The 14,410-nt window shown below is 44.6% G+C and overlaps 1 protein-coding gene across 18 annotated transcripts in view; it reads right to left on the reverse strand.

Annotated features, from left to right (window-relative positions):
- The window catches only part of CADPS (calcium dependent secretion activator), a 168,919-nt gene that overhangs the window by 64,430 nt on the left and 90,079 nt on the right, over positions 1–14,410 (reverse strand). For all 18 annotated transcript variants that reach the window (XM_015875155.1, XM_032447316.1, XM_015875147.1 and 15 more), the window contains 2 exons: positions 9,455–9,591; positions 4,041–4,228 (listed from right to left, as the gene is read on the reverse strand). In XM_015875155.1, coding sequence (XP_015730641.1) covers positions 4,041–4,228; positions 9,455–9,591 — 325 coding nt within the window. The remainder of the gene's footprint in view (positions 1–4,040; positions 4,229–9,454; positions 9,592–14,410) is intronic.

The following is a 14,410-nucleotide window of genomic DNA, read 5'->3' on the forward strand; positions in this document are numbered from 1 at the left end:
ACAGGGCTGCTCATCTGAGCGTAGGGATGTGTTGATGTATTTAGCACTTCTCTTCGAGGACCAAAATGCCCTGTTTTGTTGGTTTGGATTTTTTTTTTTTTAAAATTTAATTTAAAGTCATGGTATGGAAATCTTGCCTTTAAATGGAATAGACAGATGCACAATTAGAAAATAAAGGGAAAACATATGAAAGTGTTAACGCAGACTTTTTGAGCCTCCAAGGTCTGTGACAATAACATTATTTCTGGTTTTATGCTGTAAAACACAGCTCACAGAGGAAAGCATAGGTCAGTGACATACCAGCATACTTAGCAGAGAGACTTGGTGGCGTCGCGACTTTGGGTAAAAGCCACTGAACAGCTCACCAAGAAGGATGCTATCAGACTGCAGGAGATTCAGGCCAGCATCGTGATTTGGATAAGCTCAACGTCTGCTAACACTTAGCACACACACTATCAATATTTTACTTTTATCTGTAAAAGATTCAGATTAGCAAGGATAGAAAGAGTCCTTTTTGGTGCTAATCTGAAGAAAGTTAGGCATGGAACTCTGCTTTCTTTAAACCATGCCAGTCTATTGCCTATGGCACTTTTTGGAGGACTGTTGGTAAAGGAAAGCATGGCCTCGATGTGATACTCATCCCAGAAGCACACAGACAGTGTGTCAGTGACCAAGTGATGCGATGTGTTCCTTGCATTTCATGCATGTACAGACATCAGAAATCATAAAACCTCACATAACAGCAGAATTTCACAAAGGCATAAGCGATACCTGGTGGGTAAAACCCTGCTATGAAATTGCTGGTGGCCACAGCAGTGAAAAGCCTTCAGTTTGGGCGTGTAGCAAGTACGGAGGGAGCAGAAAGAGCTGAGTATTCAGCAGTGTGTGCTTGCCGGCTGCTGGCCCCTGCCCTTTCGACAGCACAGTACACACAGGTATCTGCAGGAGGTGAAACTCGGGACATGCAATTTACATTTAACCACGTTTCTTATTCCAAAAAGGAAGAAACTGACAGAAAAAAACCAAGGGGACTGTCATGCAAATAGCAGTGATTTACAGCCTTCTTTTGGAGAGATTATGTCGGGCTTTCAGGGCTCTGAATAAGCTACAGGAGCCCAAAGGGAGGCAAAAAAAAAAAAAAAAAAGAAACCCTATCAAAAGCACCAGGGCTCCAAACCAGCCCCAAAATCGCATTGTGACCGCGTCACCTGCCGTGGCGGCGGGGTCAGACCGGAGCTGGAGGTGCAATGCCACCCGCTCCACCCGGGCACGGCGGTGCCGGACAGGCGAGGCAACGCGCCCGCACTGATGCCTGTCATCCTGTCAACCCCGAGCTCCGGGCTGTCCCCGGCATCCGAGCGCCCCGCACCTCCCCGCTGACTGCGAGCGACTGTTGTCTCGCTGCCTGACCTTACACAAACGCGATGCAAACAGACAGCCCACCTCAGCTCCATCACTGTCTGCTGCTAATACAGGAGATTGATAGCCACATGAAATTATCTCCCCGCTCGACCTTCGGTGCTGGGTGGCATATTCTGACTGACAGCCAACCTCATTCTGAAGAAATCAAACTACCCAACTTCTCTTCTCTCTCTCTCTCTTTTTTTTCTTTTTCTGTCTAAAAAGTGAAGTAACTTCTTTTTATAAAGAAAATCAAATCAACACTTTCTCAGTTTTGACAGAGGAAATAAGCCTTTCTTAAATAGAAAGATGCCTCCTAACTTGAATCCTCCCCCTGCACTGGAGCACACAGATAGCAGTGGTACCCGGCATACAAGATGCTCCATCAAAGTGCTGTGTGCTTCACAGTCCCAACCATGGGCGTGCTCCCATCTCTATCAAACATACATGGGAAATTTTCCTCTACAGGCTTTCTGGGCAGTGCATGGCCCCTGGCTAACCCTAGGCAACGGATGAGTATGGTACGTGGGAGGGAGGGATGCAGAAGAAAAGAGAATCCAGCCCTAGGCACATTGCAGTTGCCAGTAAGCACTGTGTGGGTTAATATCAGCTTCCCTGTGCACTCTGCCAGCCAGCTCTCAAACGCACAGTGTAAGTGGCCTAAACAGCGCTCTGAAAAGAAATCACAGCTCTTCTACTCAGCCACTAAGATTTCTATTAGTAGAAATGAAAGAAAGGGGGTCACATTTTCTCCTGCAGACCCCCTGTGGTTCTCTGACTTCCTGACAGCAGACACCACACTACTCGGTTTCTGTACCTATCTCTTCACCACACCGTGGTCCTGGCAAGAAGCATGATGCCCCAGCAGCCCTGAGACAAGAAGATGGCCACAACTGAGAGGGAATATACCCCTCAGCCATTTGGTTTAGAGTCAGCCATCAGCCAGCCATAGCTAAGATGGAGAAAAGCAAACAGTTCCCTTCTTGCAATATTTTAAACAAATCTACCAGACCAGGTTCACAAAGCTGCATGTTTGGAAGCACCCGGCTGTGTCCCAGCAAAGCGCAGCAGCAACCCACATCTCTTGGAATCCACAGAGGCACAGCATTGGAGTCTGCACAATAGGGCTTAAGGCACCATGGCACCTTCAGATGCATCCTGAGGCTCTGTTATGCTGAACCGTGAGAAGTGCTACATTAAATAGCCATGACCAGTAGCCAACTTCCTTTTCATTACACAGCTCTGGAAAACAGGATTTGTTCCAGGTCCCATCTCCAAACCAAGGGTACACACTCAGTTCCTTGAACACACCTGAATCACACTCACCCCTAACCCCTGCATGCTACAGCCCCGCAGCCTGCCCAATGTGCTCGGTGACCGAGGAGCTTGCTGCCAGCTACAACACACTGCTGTGCACTGCGTGTTTCACTTACCTTTTCGGCTCTGGATTCGGCTGGGATTTGGAATCTTTCCTTTTTTTGGACTCCTTTTTGGAATCCTTTTTTGTCTCCACTTCAGCAGCGGAGGGCTGAGACACTTTGCCCCCCTCGCCGTCTGCGCTTGGCTGTGACCCGCCAAGCAACTCTGCCATGTGGTGGCTTTGGGGAGTGATTGGGATGTGCGGGAGGGGAAGACCAGCAGCACAAGTGGAAGAAACAGAAGAAAACATGAAATAAAAACCACAAAGCAAAAGAAAAGGAAACTAAACTGAAAGCAAATAAGTGAAATCAAAGAACAATTGGCAAAAGATGGAACAAACGAGTGAAAGAAACTCATAACTGAAAAAGAAACTAAGGAAGCAAAAACTTGGTTTCCATGACAAGATGTATGGAACTAACTGCAAAGCAAGCGGCAGACTTGCAATGTGAAACCTGGGCAGTATGTGTCATAATTCAGGATGTTATTTACCAGAGCATTTATGAAAACATGTTATTATTTTATAACACTCCTTTCTTCAGCAGCACGTGCAGGAGAGATACCAATATCTCCAAGTATATAATGTAATTTAACAGGGGGGAAAAAAAGCAGAAAAAGAAGCTGCAATACGTTACAACAAAATGAATAGAAATGGAAAAAGCACAGCTCCACTCCCTGCCATCAAAGACTTTCCACATTTGAGAGAAAGGGCTACTGCTGAAACTGAAATTCCTTTGCAATAGCAGCCAGATAAAATTCCCAATTATGCCTGAGCAATGCAAGGGCTGACATCGTGCTGCCGATCAGACAGAGGTGCCCGAGGGCTTCGAGCACTTCTGAACACTGAAGTTTGATACTGCTGAAAATTTCATTGCTGCAACTTGTCAGATCCCCTTGTGCAGTAATTAAATCAGTGCAGGATATTGCTTATGCCCATTACATTATATTTGACCCACGACTGTCACATGTACTTCAACTCTATCCTGTCCAGAACTGCATCTAGCAGGTGTCTGGGTAAGAAAGTTACCAACCTTTTCTCTGGATCCTCTATGTGCATTTGTATTGCTTACATTAAACAAGCAATGAAACAAACAAACAAACCGACTATGCCACTAGAAGTGCTGCTGCCAAACATCCAGCGTGAAAACATATCCAAGGAAACCTATATCTGACAAAGTCATCCCTTGCTGGCAGGGAGCTGCTAGCCAAGAATAATTCCTTACCTGTTGCCATGAACATGTGATGCACAAAAGGCAAAGCTGTAGTGAAGTAAGGTGGGGTCAATCATAGCTCCATTTTCTGCGCGCTCTAGCAAATCTCTGAGGTAGCAGAGATGTCTGTGACAGCCTCTCACTCCATTACGTGCACAATACTCATCTAGCACAAAGACCTGGCCAGGACTAAACCAGCCCTGTTTAGAAATAAAGAGACTTGATTTTAAATATAAGTTATTAAATACAAATGCTATCAGATTTGGAAGTGTAGTGGTCAACTGTACTAATAAAAGAAATACAAACCTAAGGCTACATTAAGAAAAAAGGAGAGAGGTCATTCTTAAACAATACAGTTTGCATATCATCGCCTATCACAGCATATATTCAGTGCAACTGTTAACAAAAAGATATTACTCTACCATTAACAGGAAATGTCATTTAAAATGCTGAAAAGTGAGGCCAGTTCATGTCAGTGCCTAGCAAAAAAAAAAAAAAAAAAAAAGAGAGAGAGAGAAAAAAAAAGAAAGAAAAGATTCAGACCTTTAAAGAGATGACAAAGATATTATTTAAGCAACATGAAACAGTAATCTCATTTTGGGGAAGAGACTGCACATTTGGCCAGGAGTGAGAAGAGTGATCTTAGGGAGAACATGGAGGATTGCACTGAATGACTTCTCTTGCATTTGGCAAGTAGGAACGTCCTGAAGATGGAGGAAGGCAGATCCACAGCATCAGAAGGACATTTCGTGTCGTTCTCATTGCGTACCCTTGGAGACGCGCTCAGTTCGCCCACCACCTGGCAGGCCAGCGCTCCTCAGCATTGCAGCAAGTACAGCTCTTTCAGCTTTCTTTGAGCATCCACAAGCCTCCAACAATTGTTGTCCACCAGTCCTAAGGGCTTGGTGACATAGGTCCATGCTCCCGAGGAGGACTCTCTGCCCCATGAGGGGAATGCACAGCAACCAGTGAATGTCCCGGGACAGCCAAAGTGTGTCTCTGCCTTCAGCAAAGGCGCTAGCGAGAACGAGAATATTCTTTAGATTGCTTTTCAAAACGCTGCAAAACCGTCAATATTTACATGGAAATTTGGGTGCTAAACAATTGCTAAGACGCAGCTCTGGAATGCATCAAGCTGCAAAATCTTTCATCGTTTAATTGAAAAGTTCCTGCAGCGGGCGGGAGAGTAGTTGAGGCAGAGCACTGCCCCTATAGGCAACTTCTTTGCCACCCCATCTGTTACCCCAAATGCTACATCTTAGAAACAACACTGCTGTGAAAGATTAAAATATATTTTCTACCACTCAGATGACACCAAATCTTTTCTAGATGCCAAAATAGCTGCTTTGAAAAGAGTTGAAGAAATATCAATTAAGAGCTCAAAGACATAGAGAAGGATTTGCTCATCCTTATTGGGCCAACTCCAAAACAGATTGAGAAAAGAATTAAAATAATGAGGGGAAAATGATAGATATAGGGAGTAGCTACAATTCTGGGATCACTGGAAGTGCACATTTCAAAATGAAGATACAGAACAATGCAGATGGGACAGCACTCTGGAAGGCTATTTTTTGGGAGGGGTATATTTGCTTTCACTGCTTTTTACTGATATTTTTGCTCGCTTTTTGGTTAGAGGCATTGTGCTTGATTCTGGATTTCTTTATGTTGCCTGTTCGTTACATCCTCGGACCATCTCCTCACCTTGCCTCTTTTCTCTTAAGCCTCTGGTAATTAGGTACGGGAAAAATATAGAAATACCATAACTGCTCTGAAATAGATAAATGCGTGGATTTGGTTACCAGGGTAGAAATGCAGTTTAAATTGCTGCATTCACCTGATATATAGAAAAGACTCGATCCTTCCTTCAGGCTGAAATCTTCGCAACACTGACATCAGTGGGAAGGACAGCACTAATTTTGCTGGAGTCAGCTATCAAGACCATGGTTTGGGGTGAAGGAAGCAAGAGGCTGGATATAGTGTGCTCCACACTGCTCCTCTGCACCAGAGCTCAAGAAGTGCTAGCACTTGATCAGACAGAAGAGATGGGGTGAACCCTCAAGATTGCCCCCCTGGTGCAACACAGGGAAGCCTGAGCAGAAGCTCAGAGGTTCAGTAATGAGCCTCATACCTTGAACCTCACGAGAGCACATGCAAGGAAGCCATGGGAGGATCGAGACCAAGGAAGACCAGAAGGTTTCCCTTTGCACGGCAGAGATATGAAATAAAAAACTCAAACATGGATGGAGGTACAAAGGGGCAGTAAGTGCTGCTCCTCATAGCCTCAGAAAAAAAAAAACCCAAAAACCTAAGGTCTGATGAAAGGCTGTATTCAGACAAATCCCCCACATCTTCAAGCTGATTCTGGCTCTTGATGAAGATTTGCCTGGCACAACCAACTGCCACCCTCCCAGCCTGGCAAACACAACTGGCAGTGACACACCGGATATTTCATCCAACATGGCTAGGTGTAGCTCAGTTTGGTCTCTCAGATGGTCTTCAGCGGCACTGAGAAAGGCACAGTGGACACTGGAAGAAGGCTGAAGAGCACAGTGAGCTCAACTGACTGTGTCTTAGAAGCTGAATGGCACTGAGATCATGCCATGCATCCCTGGCACCAGCAGGGAGTGCAGCAGGAGCTTCTGAGCTACGGCCTGTCAGGTTTGGTGAAATGCTGGAAAACTTTCAAAATGGCAGAGTGCAGTTTCTGTGAAAATGAGGATTTTTGAGGGAAAATTTTCACTTGCCAGCACTTGCATTTTCTCATTCACCGTGGGGAAAAAAAAACACCTGGATAATTTCATTTTGGAGGCTTGCTTTATGGGCCTTCTCATCCGACTCTTTCACCCATTATCTCTGCTAGGCTGGGCATTCTGGAAGACCACATCTTGCTATAAGCTGGGTGTTCTGATGTGAATTCCATGAATCCTGACACAGCTGCTGCAGCAGGGATCCAGCTGGACGAGCTGAATGAAGGTAGTAAGTTGGGAAGTGTAGAAAGGAAGGCTCAGAAATAGCTTGTCCATGAAGATAGGAATGAAGATCCATGAATGCGTGGGGTTGATATAAGGCTGGAAGAGTTACATACTCTTTTCCTATCAGAAAGTCCAGGAAGAGCTGTGAAAGCAATTGTGCATTCAGCTTGTGGTCGATGGGCAAGAGCCTCAGTAAGCAATGCCGACAACGCTCTTCCCCTTTCCCAGCACAGTGCTCTCTGCCAGCAAACATCACTTCTGCCATAGCTGAGATTAGTCAGACAGCCTGTTTGTTTTCATAGGGACGCCTGGCTCAGCCAGCGAGTGGGCTCACATTAACATTGTTTAACCTGGTTCCATGGAAGGGAGGCAAAGCTGAGCTATTCTCCGTGTCAGGGTAAGCCACTGTGTCTGGGTAAGTCTTCCATGGTACCTCCAAGTCAACGTTGGAAAATAAGATGTAGGACAAGGCAAAACACTTTGGGACTTGCACATGAACATCCTGTAGGAAGAACGATTGCTCAGCAGCACACAGAGCAGACAGAGCAGGTTTACCAAAGGCTCACAACTCCTATAGGCAAGCCAGCACGATGAGATCATCAACTTCCCACAAACCCCTCAAGAGCAATGAGAGCTCCATGCGGTTGAACTGAAATTTTGAGGCCAGACTGATTTAACTTCACAATCAGGACAAAATCACACTAAAAGAAAGAAGCATGTGAAATCCAAGTGTAGGTGAACACAGCCCATTATTCTCTTCTCCATAACACTCTGCAATGGGTGATTTGAAAGAAGATCGTTAATTGGTGATGCTCTGCTCTGAAGAGGCACAAGTCTTGGTGCTGAAGGGGACGCCATCACTCCAGTAGCTTCTACCAAGAGACCTAAACATCTCAATAACAAGCAGATGTATGGCTGGTGGATGTCTTGAAGAGAAACATTGTTAATAATTTTCAGCCATGGCCTTGTGACTATCCTTAAGCCATGAATTTAATTAAAAGGCCACAGGTTCATCACTGGGCCCGAGGCTGCACAGAGACAAACTAGCTGCAAGCCAACCTGTCAGACATGCATGGATGGGGATGGTCTTCCTAGAGCCAGCCATGCGTGGGGAGCAGAAGCTGCATGCCAAACCTACTGCCTGCTGTAGCAAAGTCCTTGATGGAGCTGGTGAGAAACCCACTGCAGGTCACACAGTTCTCCCACCAAGCCTACTCACACCACTTGGGTACCTGGAGCCTTCCCTCAACCCATCCTTACCTCAGGGGATGTCCACAACCATTCCTCCTAGCCCTGCCTATCATTAGGAAGGTGGTAACAGCCTACTGCTAATGGCATTTACTGGATCTCAGTCTTCTTGAGATCAATGAGTGCGTGTGGTCCTGGGAGCTGGGCAGATGAGAGGAGCACCATGGTGGAGGGGCACTTGAAGGACAGGATTTGATCAGGACAGGCCTGCTGGCAGCTACTCAGTTGTGTTCCCAGTTTGTTGCTGTTAAAAGAAAGTCACTCAACAGTGACAGATCCACGGACTGCACAACTGGCTAAAGGTGGAGACTATCAGGGTGGTTCTTATGCGGGAGAAGCCAGCAATGAAACCCCAGTGTGGAGACTTGCGTGCAGCAGGTCAGGGTCTGTCTCACACCTTTCAGGACAGGTCCTGCATTTCAGATCTCATCTGAACGCTCTAGAGAGGCTTCACTCTGTTGTTTTCTCAAAAACTAAGAGCCTCTTCAAATCCACTCACCAAATCACTAGAAATTGATTGTTCATGTTGTATTGCTAAAAGTTATTTGTCATATAAACTCTCGCTAAGAGCCACCAAGCACTGCACCCAGCCAAAAATTACAAGCTGTCATGGAGCATCTCCGTGCCACTGCCATACAGACGATGTTATACAGCAATGGCCTGAGAGCTGCAATCTTTGCTAATGGAACAAACATAATGGGCATGCGACTACATGAGCAAGGGCTGATTGCAGGATCCCTGCAGCTCTCCATCTGGTCCCACCTGTTACCTGCTCGGGATCCCTGCTCATACCGAGACACAGGGATGGGCAACAGTTATTCCTGGTGTGACTCCATTGACATGGGAGGTGGTACCAGACCGTCATTCTTCCCCTGCTCTTTCATCCATAACACTCTGGAAGGCAGTGTGGGAGGCTGCAAAACACTGCTTCTGTTCTCTACTGCACATCCCCACACAGGAGTTTATCTTTGCAGGAAGAAACATTTTAAACATTGCAAACAGAAATTATAAAGACAGTGCTACTGGAGAAGAACAGCAGTCAGTTCACTGGAGGTAGCCTCTCAAAAGAAAATACCTCTGGCCCAAATTCAAACCTGGTGCAAACAGAAGTGAATCTTCCAGCAATGGGGGATTAGCCCCCAGTCGTACTAGCTTTGATTTTGCTGCTTGGTGTTTATATCACTAGAGACCAAAGAATATACTTGCCAGACAAGAATAGGAATCATTAAGTCTGTGGTCCAAAGTGAGGCGCTGAACCATCTCAAAGAGTGAAGCGTGGTCAAAGTTACAGGGATTGGAAGAGATAAATTCATCCATGCCATGCTTTTGAGCTCTATCTGCATCTGTTCATTTATACATATAGAGAAAGACACCATTTAGAGAGATATAACATATTTTAGTGGACAAAAACAACAGAAAAATATACAGTATGAAGCATGAAAGCTAAATATCTCCTCTTCCCTACATTGCCATCAACTTTCCTCTTTGCAGGCTACACAGTACACTCTTCACCTCCCATTGTCAACTTGCATCATTTCTGGACAATCTTATTGCATCAGGCAAAAGATTTTAGAGTTAACAACCTGTCAATGGCTCATTACAGTGCATTTATTCTGTACTTAAAAACAGAACACAAACCCAATAACTTATTCTGTATCTTACAATAGGCTACGAATTAACAGAGTTTTGGCTCAGATAAGTAAATTAGCTCCTATTTAGTTAGCTGCAGTTAATTATAATAGATTCTGCCATTCTAATGAAGTTAGAGCTGTAGCATTTTTCTCTATATTTACTAGGTTTTCTAGGTATCAAACCAGTTACGTTGCTCTTTATTCAAATGCCAATGTTTGTCTCCCCGTGGCAATTTTTTGCTAATGGCAACGTTAAATGCTACCTCAAAGAAATAAAAAGATGCTCTTTTAAACATCGCTAATAAGTTAAATTGATGTGTAGTTTGTTAGCACTGAGAAAGTAACCTGATAGTGTGCTGGAGCTGCCAGTCATCCTGACAGGGACAGAATTCCCTCTGCTCGGATTCTGAGCTGCCATTTTTGGGTGAATTAACAGTCTCACCGTACTCACACTTCTCTGCTTTGGTGACGTTTATGGGCACTAACTCCTAGCAGCTAATTAATTAAACTCAACGTAGTTAACTAAAAGTACACCGGTTGAAATGAAGCCACTGATCCAGCCTGGGTGCGGCCAGCCGGGACCCCGCTGGGAGCAGCCTTTGTTCCACCAGTGACCGGGGAATTAAAAGACACCTTTCACTCGGTTTTGTCTGTGCTCAGCTTCCTACTATATGGGTTCTTGCCAAATCCTCGACAAATAGAATGGGATTTAAATCCTTCCCCTGTTTATAGCCTCCTAAGGGAACTGGGTGGCCTTGAAACAATGTGGTTGAAAGGACACAAAAATGCAGTTTTCCGCAGTAGTACTATAAGGTAACTGTATTTGTTTCAAAACAAAATTGCTCTTTACCAGATGAAACAAAAATCCTTAATTAAAAAGAAAAAAAGAAATAAATTAAAAGGAGCTTTAAATGATAATGAGATAGTATTCTTTTATGTATGTTTTATTTAACTATTTATATTAATCTGTGAAGGATGGCATGCATTCCTAACTGCCTCGCTCATGTCTGTGCTCTCAGATATTGCTGATCATTGGAAGCAATCTTTGCATTTTCTGTATAGTCTGTCGTTAGCTATATACAAACTATATAAATAACATCACCCACTGGAAGGAAATCAGACAAATTAAAACATGTAACATTTCAATTAGCTGCTAGCAATACTTAATTCAGCAGTAGCTGGCAATTTTCCTCACTAAAACCCTGCTGAATAAATGCTGATTTCAATTTCTTTCACCCCAGCCTCCCCCCCACCCCTTTTTTAACAGCCAATTCTATGCATTTTGCTGGTCCATTCCTCTATTCCATCCCATGCACTGACTCCTTCTAGCCCCCCCCCCCCCCCCGCCTCTCTCTGCTCCCAATTCCTCCCCTCTGCCTCCTGGCAGCTTTGTGCATTCAGTGCAGAGGAAACAGCACTGAGGTGGAAGCACCAGGGCTGGCTCTAAGGACAGGGACAACCTCCTCAGTCAGAGCATCACTGCCACAGCAAAGCCAGTCTCCAGCTTTCCGCCCCATCATCTGTCCCTTTGGGCCAAGATCCATCTGACAGAGCTCACTCTCAAAGAGTTCCCCCCGTGCTGGTTTTGACCTATCCCTAGCACCCACAAAATGCTCTAGCAGATATTATCAGGCTATTTTTAATGGACTGTTGCTCTCCCGGGTTCCTTGGAGTTGACTGCAAGCTGACAAATTGGCTGGAGGCCTTAATTTGCCAGCTTCACTCAGAGATTTTATTACTTTTCAATTAGGAGCCCTGATACACTGTCAATCCTCTTGCTCTGCAAGCAAGGCTCTGAGATTTGAGTAAATCAGCTGGAAATGTGAAGAGTCCTCTAGCCCTTTAGCTGGTGAACTTTCCTGAGCAGATGTGCGAGAAAGCATGTTGGAAATGATTTTTTTTACTCCAAACTAATCAAATTCCTACCACTTTGTGTTCTCTGAGCAATTTCATGGCAATTGCTGAGAACTGGCAGAGCACTTGAATGGCTCATGACCATCCATGCTCAGGGGCAACTGTATTTGTGCTTATCAATTGTGCACATTACTGCACTGGGCACCTACTGGAAGGCCCATTCCCCCAAACCTCCCCAGCTCAGAACATCTATTGGAGAAGGAGGAACTGAGCATGGCACTGCATGAGCTTACACGACCAAGATGCACTTCAAGGTAGTACGAGCACAAGTTCTGCTTGGTCGGTGACTCAAAGCATGGTTCTCTGACATGGAAAGGAAGAGGAGCAGCTCTCCATGCACCGTGCTGCAGGTCCCACACCCCCAAGACCCCTGGTGCTGGGCTGGGTGTACACCTACTGCGGGGCTGCAGCAGGTGTGGTGGAACAGGAGATGTCTGGAGGATGGTCAGACACACACAGAGTTCATTAAAATGCCACATCTGCACTGCTCTAGAGGTTTAAAAGTCTTAACAATATCCAGGAGCAGGTTGCAAAAACAGTCATACTCTAAACAGCTTCCTTTAATTATCAGAAAATAAATGTGAAATCTGCAATTTGTTTTTCTTTTTGATTTCTCCAGGGGACTCGATTTAAAATGGAATTTAGGAATTGAACTTTACTGAAAGCATTAAATCCCTAGAAAACACAAAAAGACAAGGAGGGATCTAAATATATTGTTCCTCCACTCCACAGAGCTGAACTGTGGTTTAAAATTATGTTGGCATCTGCCTATAAAGTTTTATATATAGTCCACCCTTGTTCAAAATGCCTTGCACAGTTTAAAAGAGATTTTTTAACAAAATGGGAATGGCTAATATTTGTACCCAAACTGTACGGCTAATTTGTAAGTACTTTAAATTAATTGTTTCACTCAAATACAGCTGCTTTTTTGACCCTACTCCAATCACAAAGAAAGGAGAAACCAAAGAAAGAAAGTTATACGATGCTCCAGTAACTTACAATCCCTTTCCAAGGTGCTGTGCCAAGCTAGCTGGTGCTCCTTTGTTCGGCTCCCAGACAAAATGCTGCTGCAGGCCCACAGAAGTTATCTTACATATTTAGACAAGCTGCACACAAGTGCAGCTGAAAGGTGCTCTTTGGTGGTCTCAGAAGGGAGGCTGCGAGGAGAGGTAAATTGGCAGCACAGCCTCCGCAAACCTTTCTTCTTCCAAACTACAGACCCCAGCTTTTGTGTTACACTTGGGAGCTTACATTATTGTCTCCTCTTAACTACTGCCTTTTTCATTTTGCCTATCTTTATCCAGTTTGCATCTTACACCGAGTCCATTAACTAGCCCTCCGCCAAACACACACCCTGTGCAAGTGTTTGAAATCAGAGCCGCCAGGATTTGCCAGCGCTGGGAACACAAAGATTTAAACAACAGCAATAATGAAAAACAAAGGACTGTCCCACCATCTTGCCCTGTTAGGGCTCTCTTCTAACTGTTGTTTAAAAAGAGAGAAAATCATCAAATCTTTCAATCTTGGCTTTTCCTTTTTTTTTTTCTTTTTTCTTTTTTCTTTTTTTTTTTTTTTGAATGTATTTCACCGCCCTCTGCATTTTTTTGGCTGCAATGATAATTTTGGCAGATTTTGCACTTAGAGCAGTGAAGTTAATAATGGGGGACAAGCTCCATAAAAGAATTCTTGTTATAAAAGGCTGCAGGTAGCCATTTTATTGTAAGAATTTTTTCACTCGGGATTTCTTTCTTTTCATTAATGAATGACTTTTAGTACCAAAGGCAACTTAAAAATCCAGTATTTAAAACACATTCGTTGGTTAAAAAAAAAAGACAAAAAAAAAACCAAACAAACCCAAACCAAACCAAAAAAACAACAACCAAAGAACTGTAAATTAAAAGGTGACTTTGTATCTTACTCATCTGGAAAATGTGTGCTTGTCATATCTGCTTGACATTACAAGAATGAAGATGTGGTTTGGACAGTAACAAACAATGACACTAGTCAACCTCATCAGGAGACATGAAATAAAGGAATGACAATGATTGATGGCAGCTATTCATTTACAGATACGTCTGGAAAAGTCTTCACTGGCACAGTTGGGCAAGTGGAAGAAGTTCTCTGGGCTTGGGGGCTCAAGAGCAAAGATGTGCTCCTATGAGCTGCCATAGTGTGGGCTGCAACTTGGGATGGAAGCACCGAGCAGAGCAAGGGGTTTCCTTAGCCAATATCGATGTTCTGGGGGAAAATCCACATGCTGGGCTTAAAAATGCCTGGGTGCTGGTGAGGAGCCAGCTGCTGGCAGCCAGGCTGTGACTTACCCATCCCCTCTCGGCAGCATCACGGCACGGCTTCTCCAAGAGAGCCCCTGCATGCTGCACTGCTTGCAGCCTCCCTGAGCTCGCCTCCTCCTCTCACTTTATCCCGTCTCAGAAGATAGCCTGGCGTTTAATCGGCTGTTTAGTCTTTTGTTTTATGGCGTCTTGCTGCAAACAAATTCTCTCCTGCTTGAGTTACGATTTTAAGAAATGATTAAGAATGCTCCTGTACATCACCAGACGCACTGTGCGCTGAATTGAAACCTACGTTACCTGCTGCTTGGTAATTAAGTGAATGG

The sequence above is a fragment of the Coturnix japonica genome, chromosome 12, assembly GCF_001577835.2.
Source record: "Coturnix japonica isolate 7356 chromosome 12, Coturnix japonica 2.1, whole genome shotgun sequence".
Taxonomy (NCBI): Eukaryota; Metazoa; Chordata; class Aves; order Galliformes; family Phasianidae; genus Coturnix; species Coturnix japonica.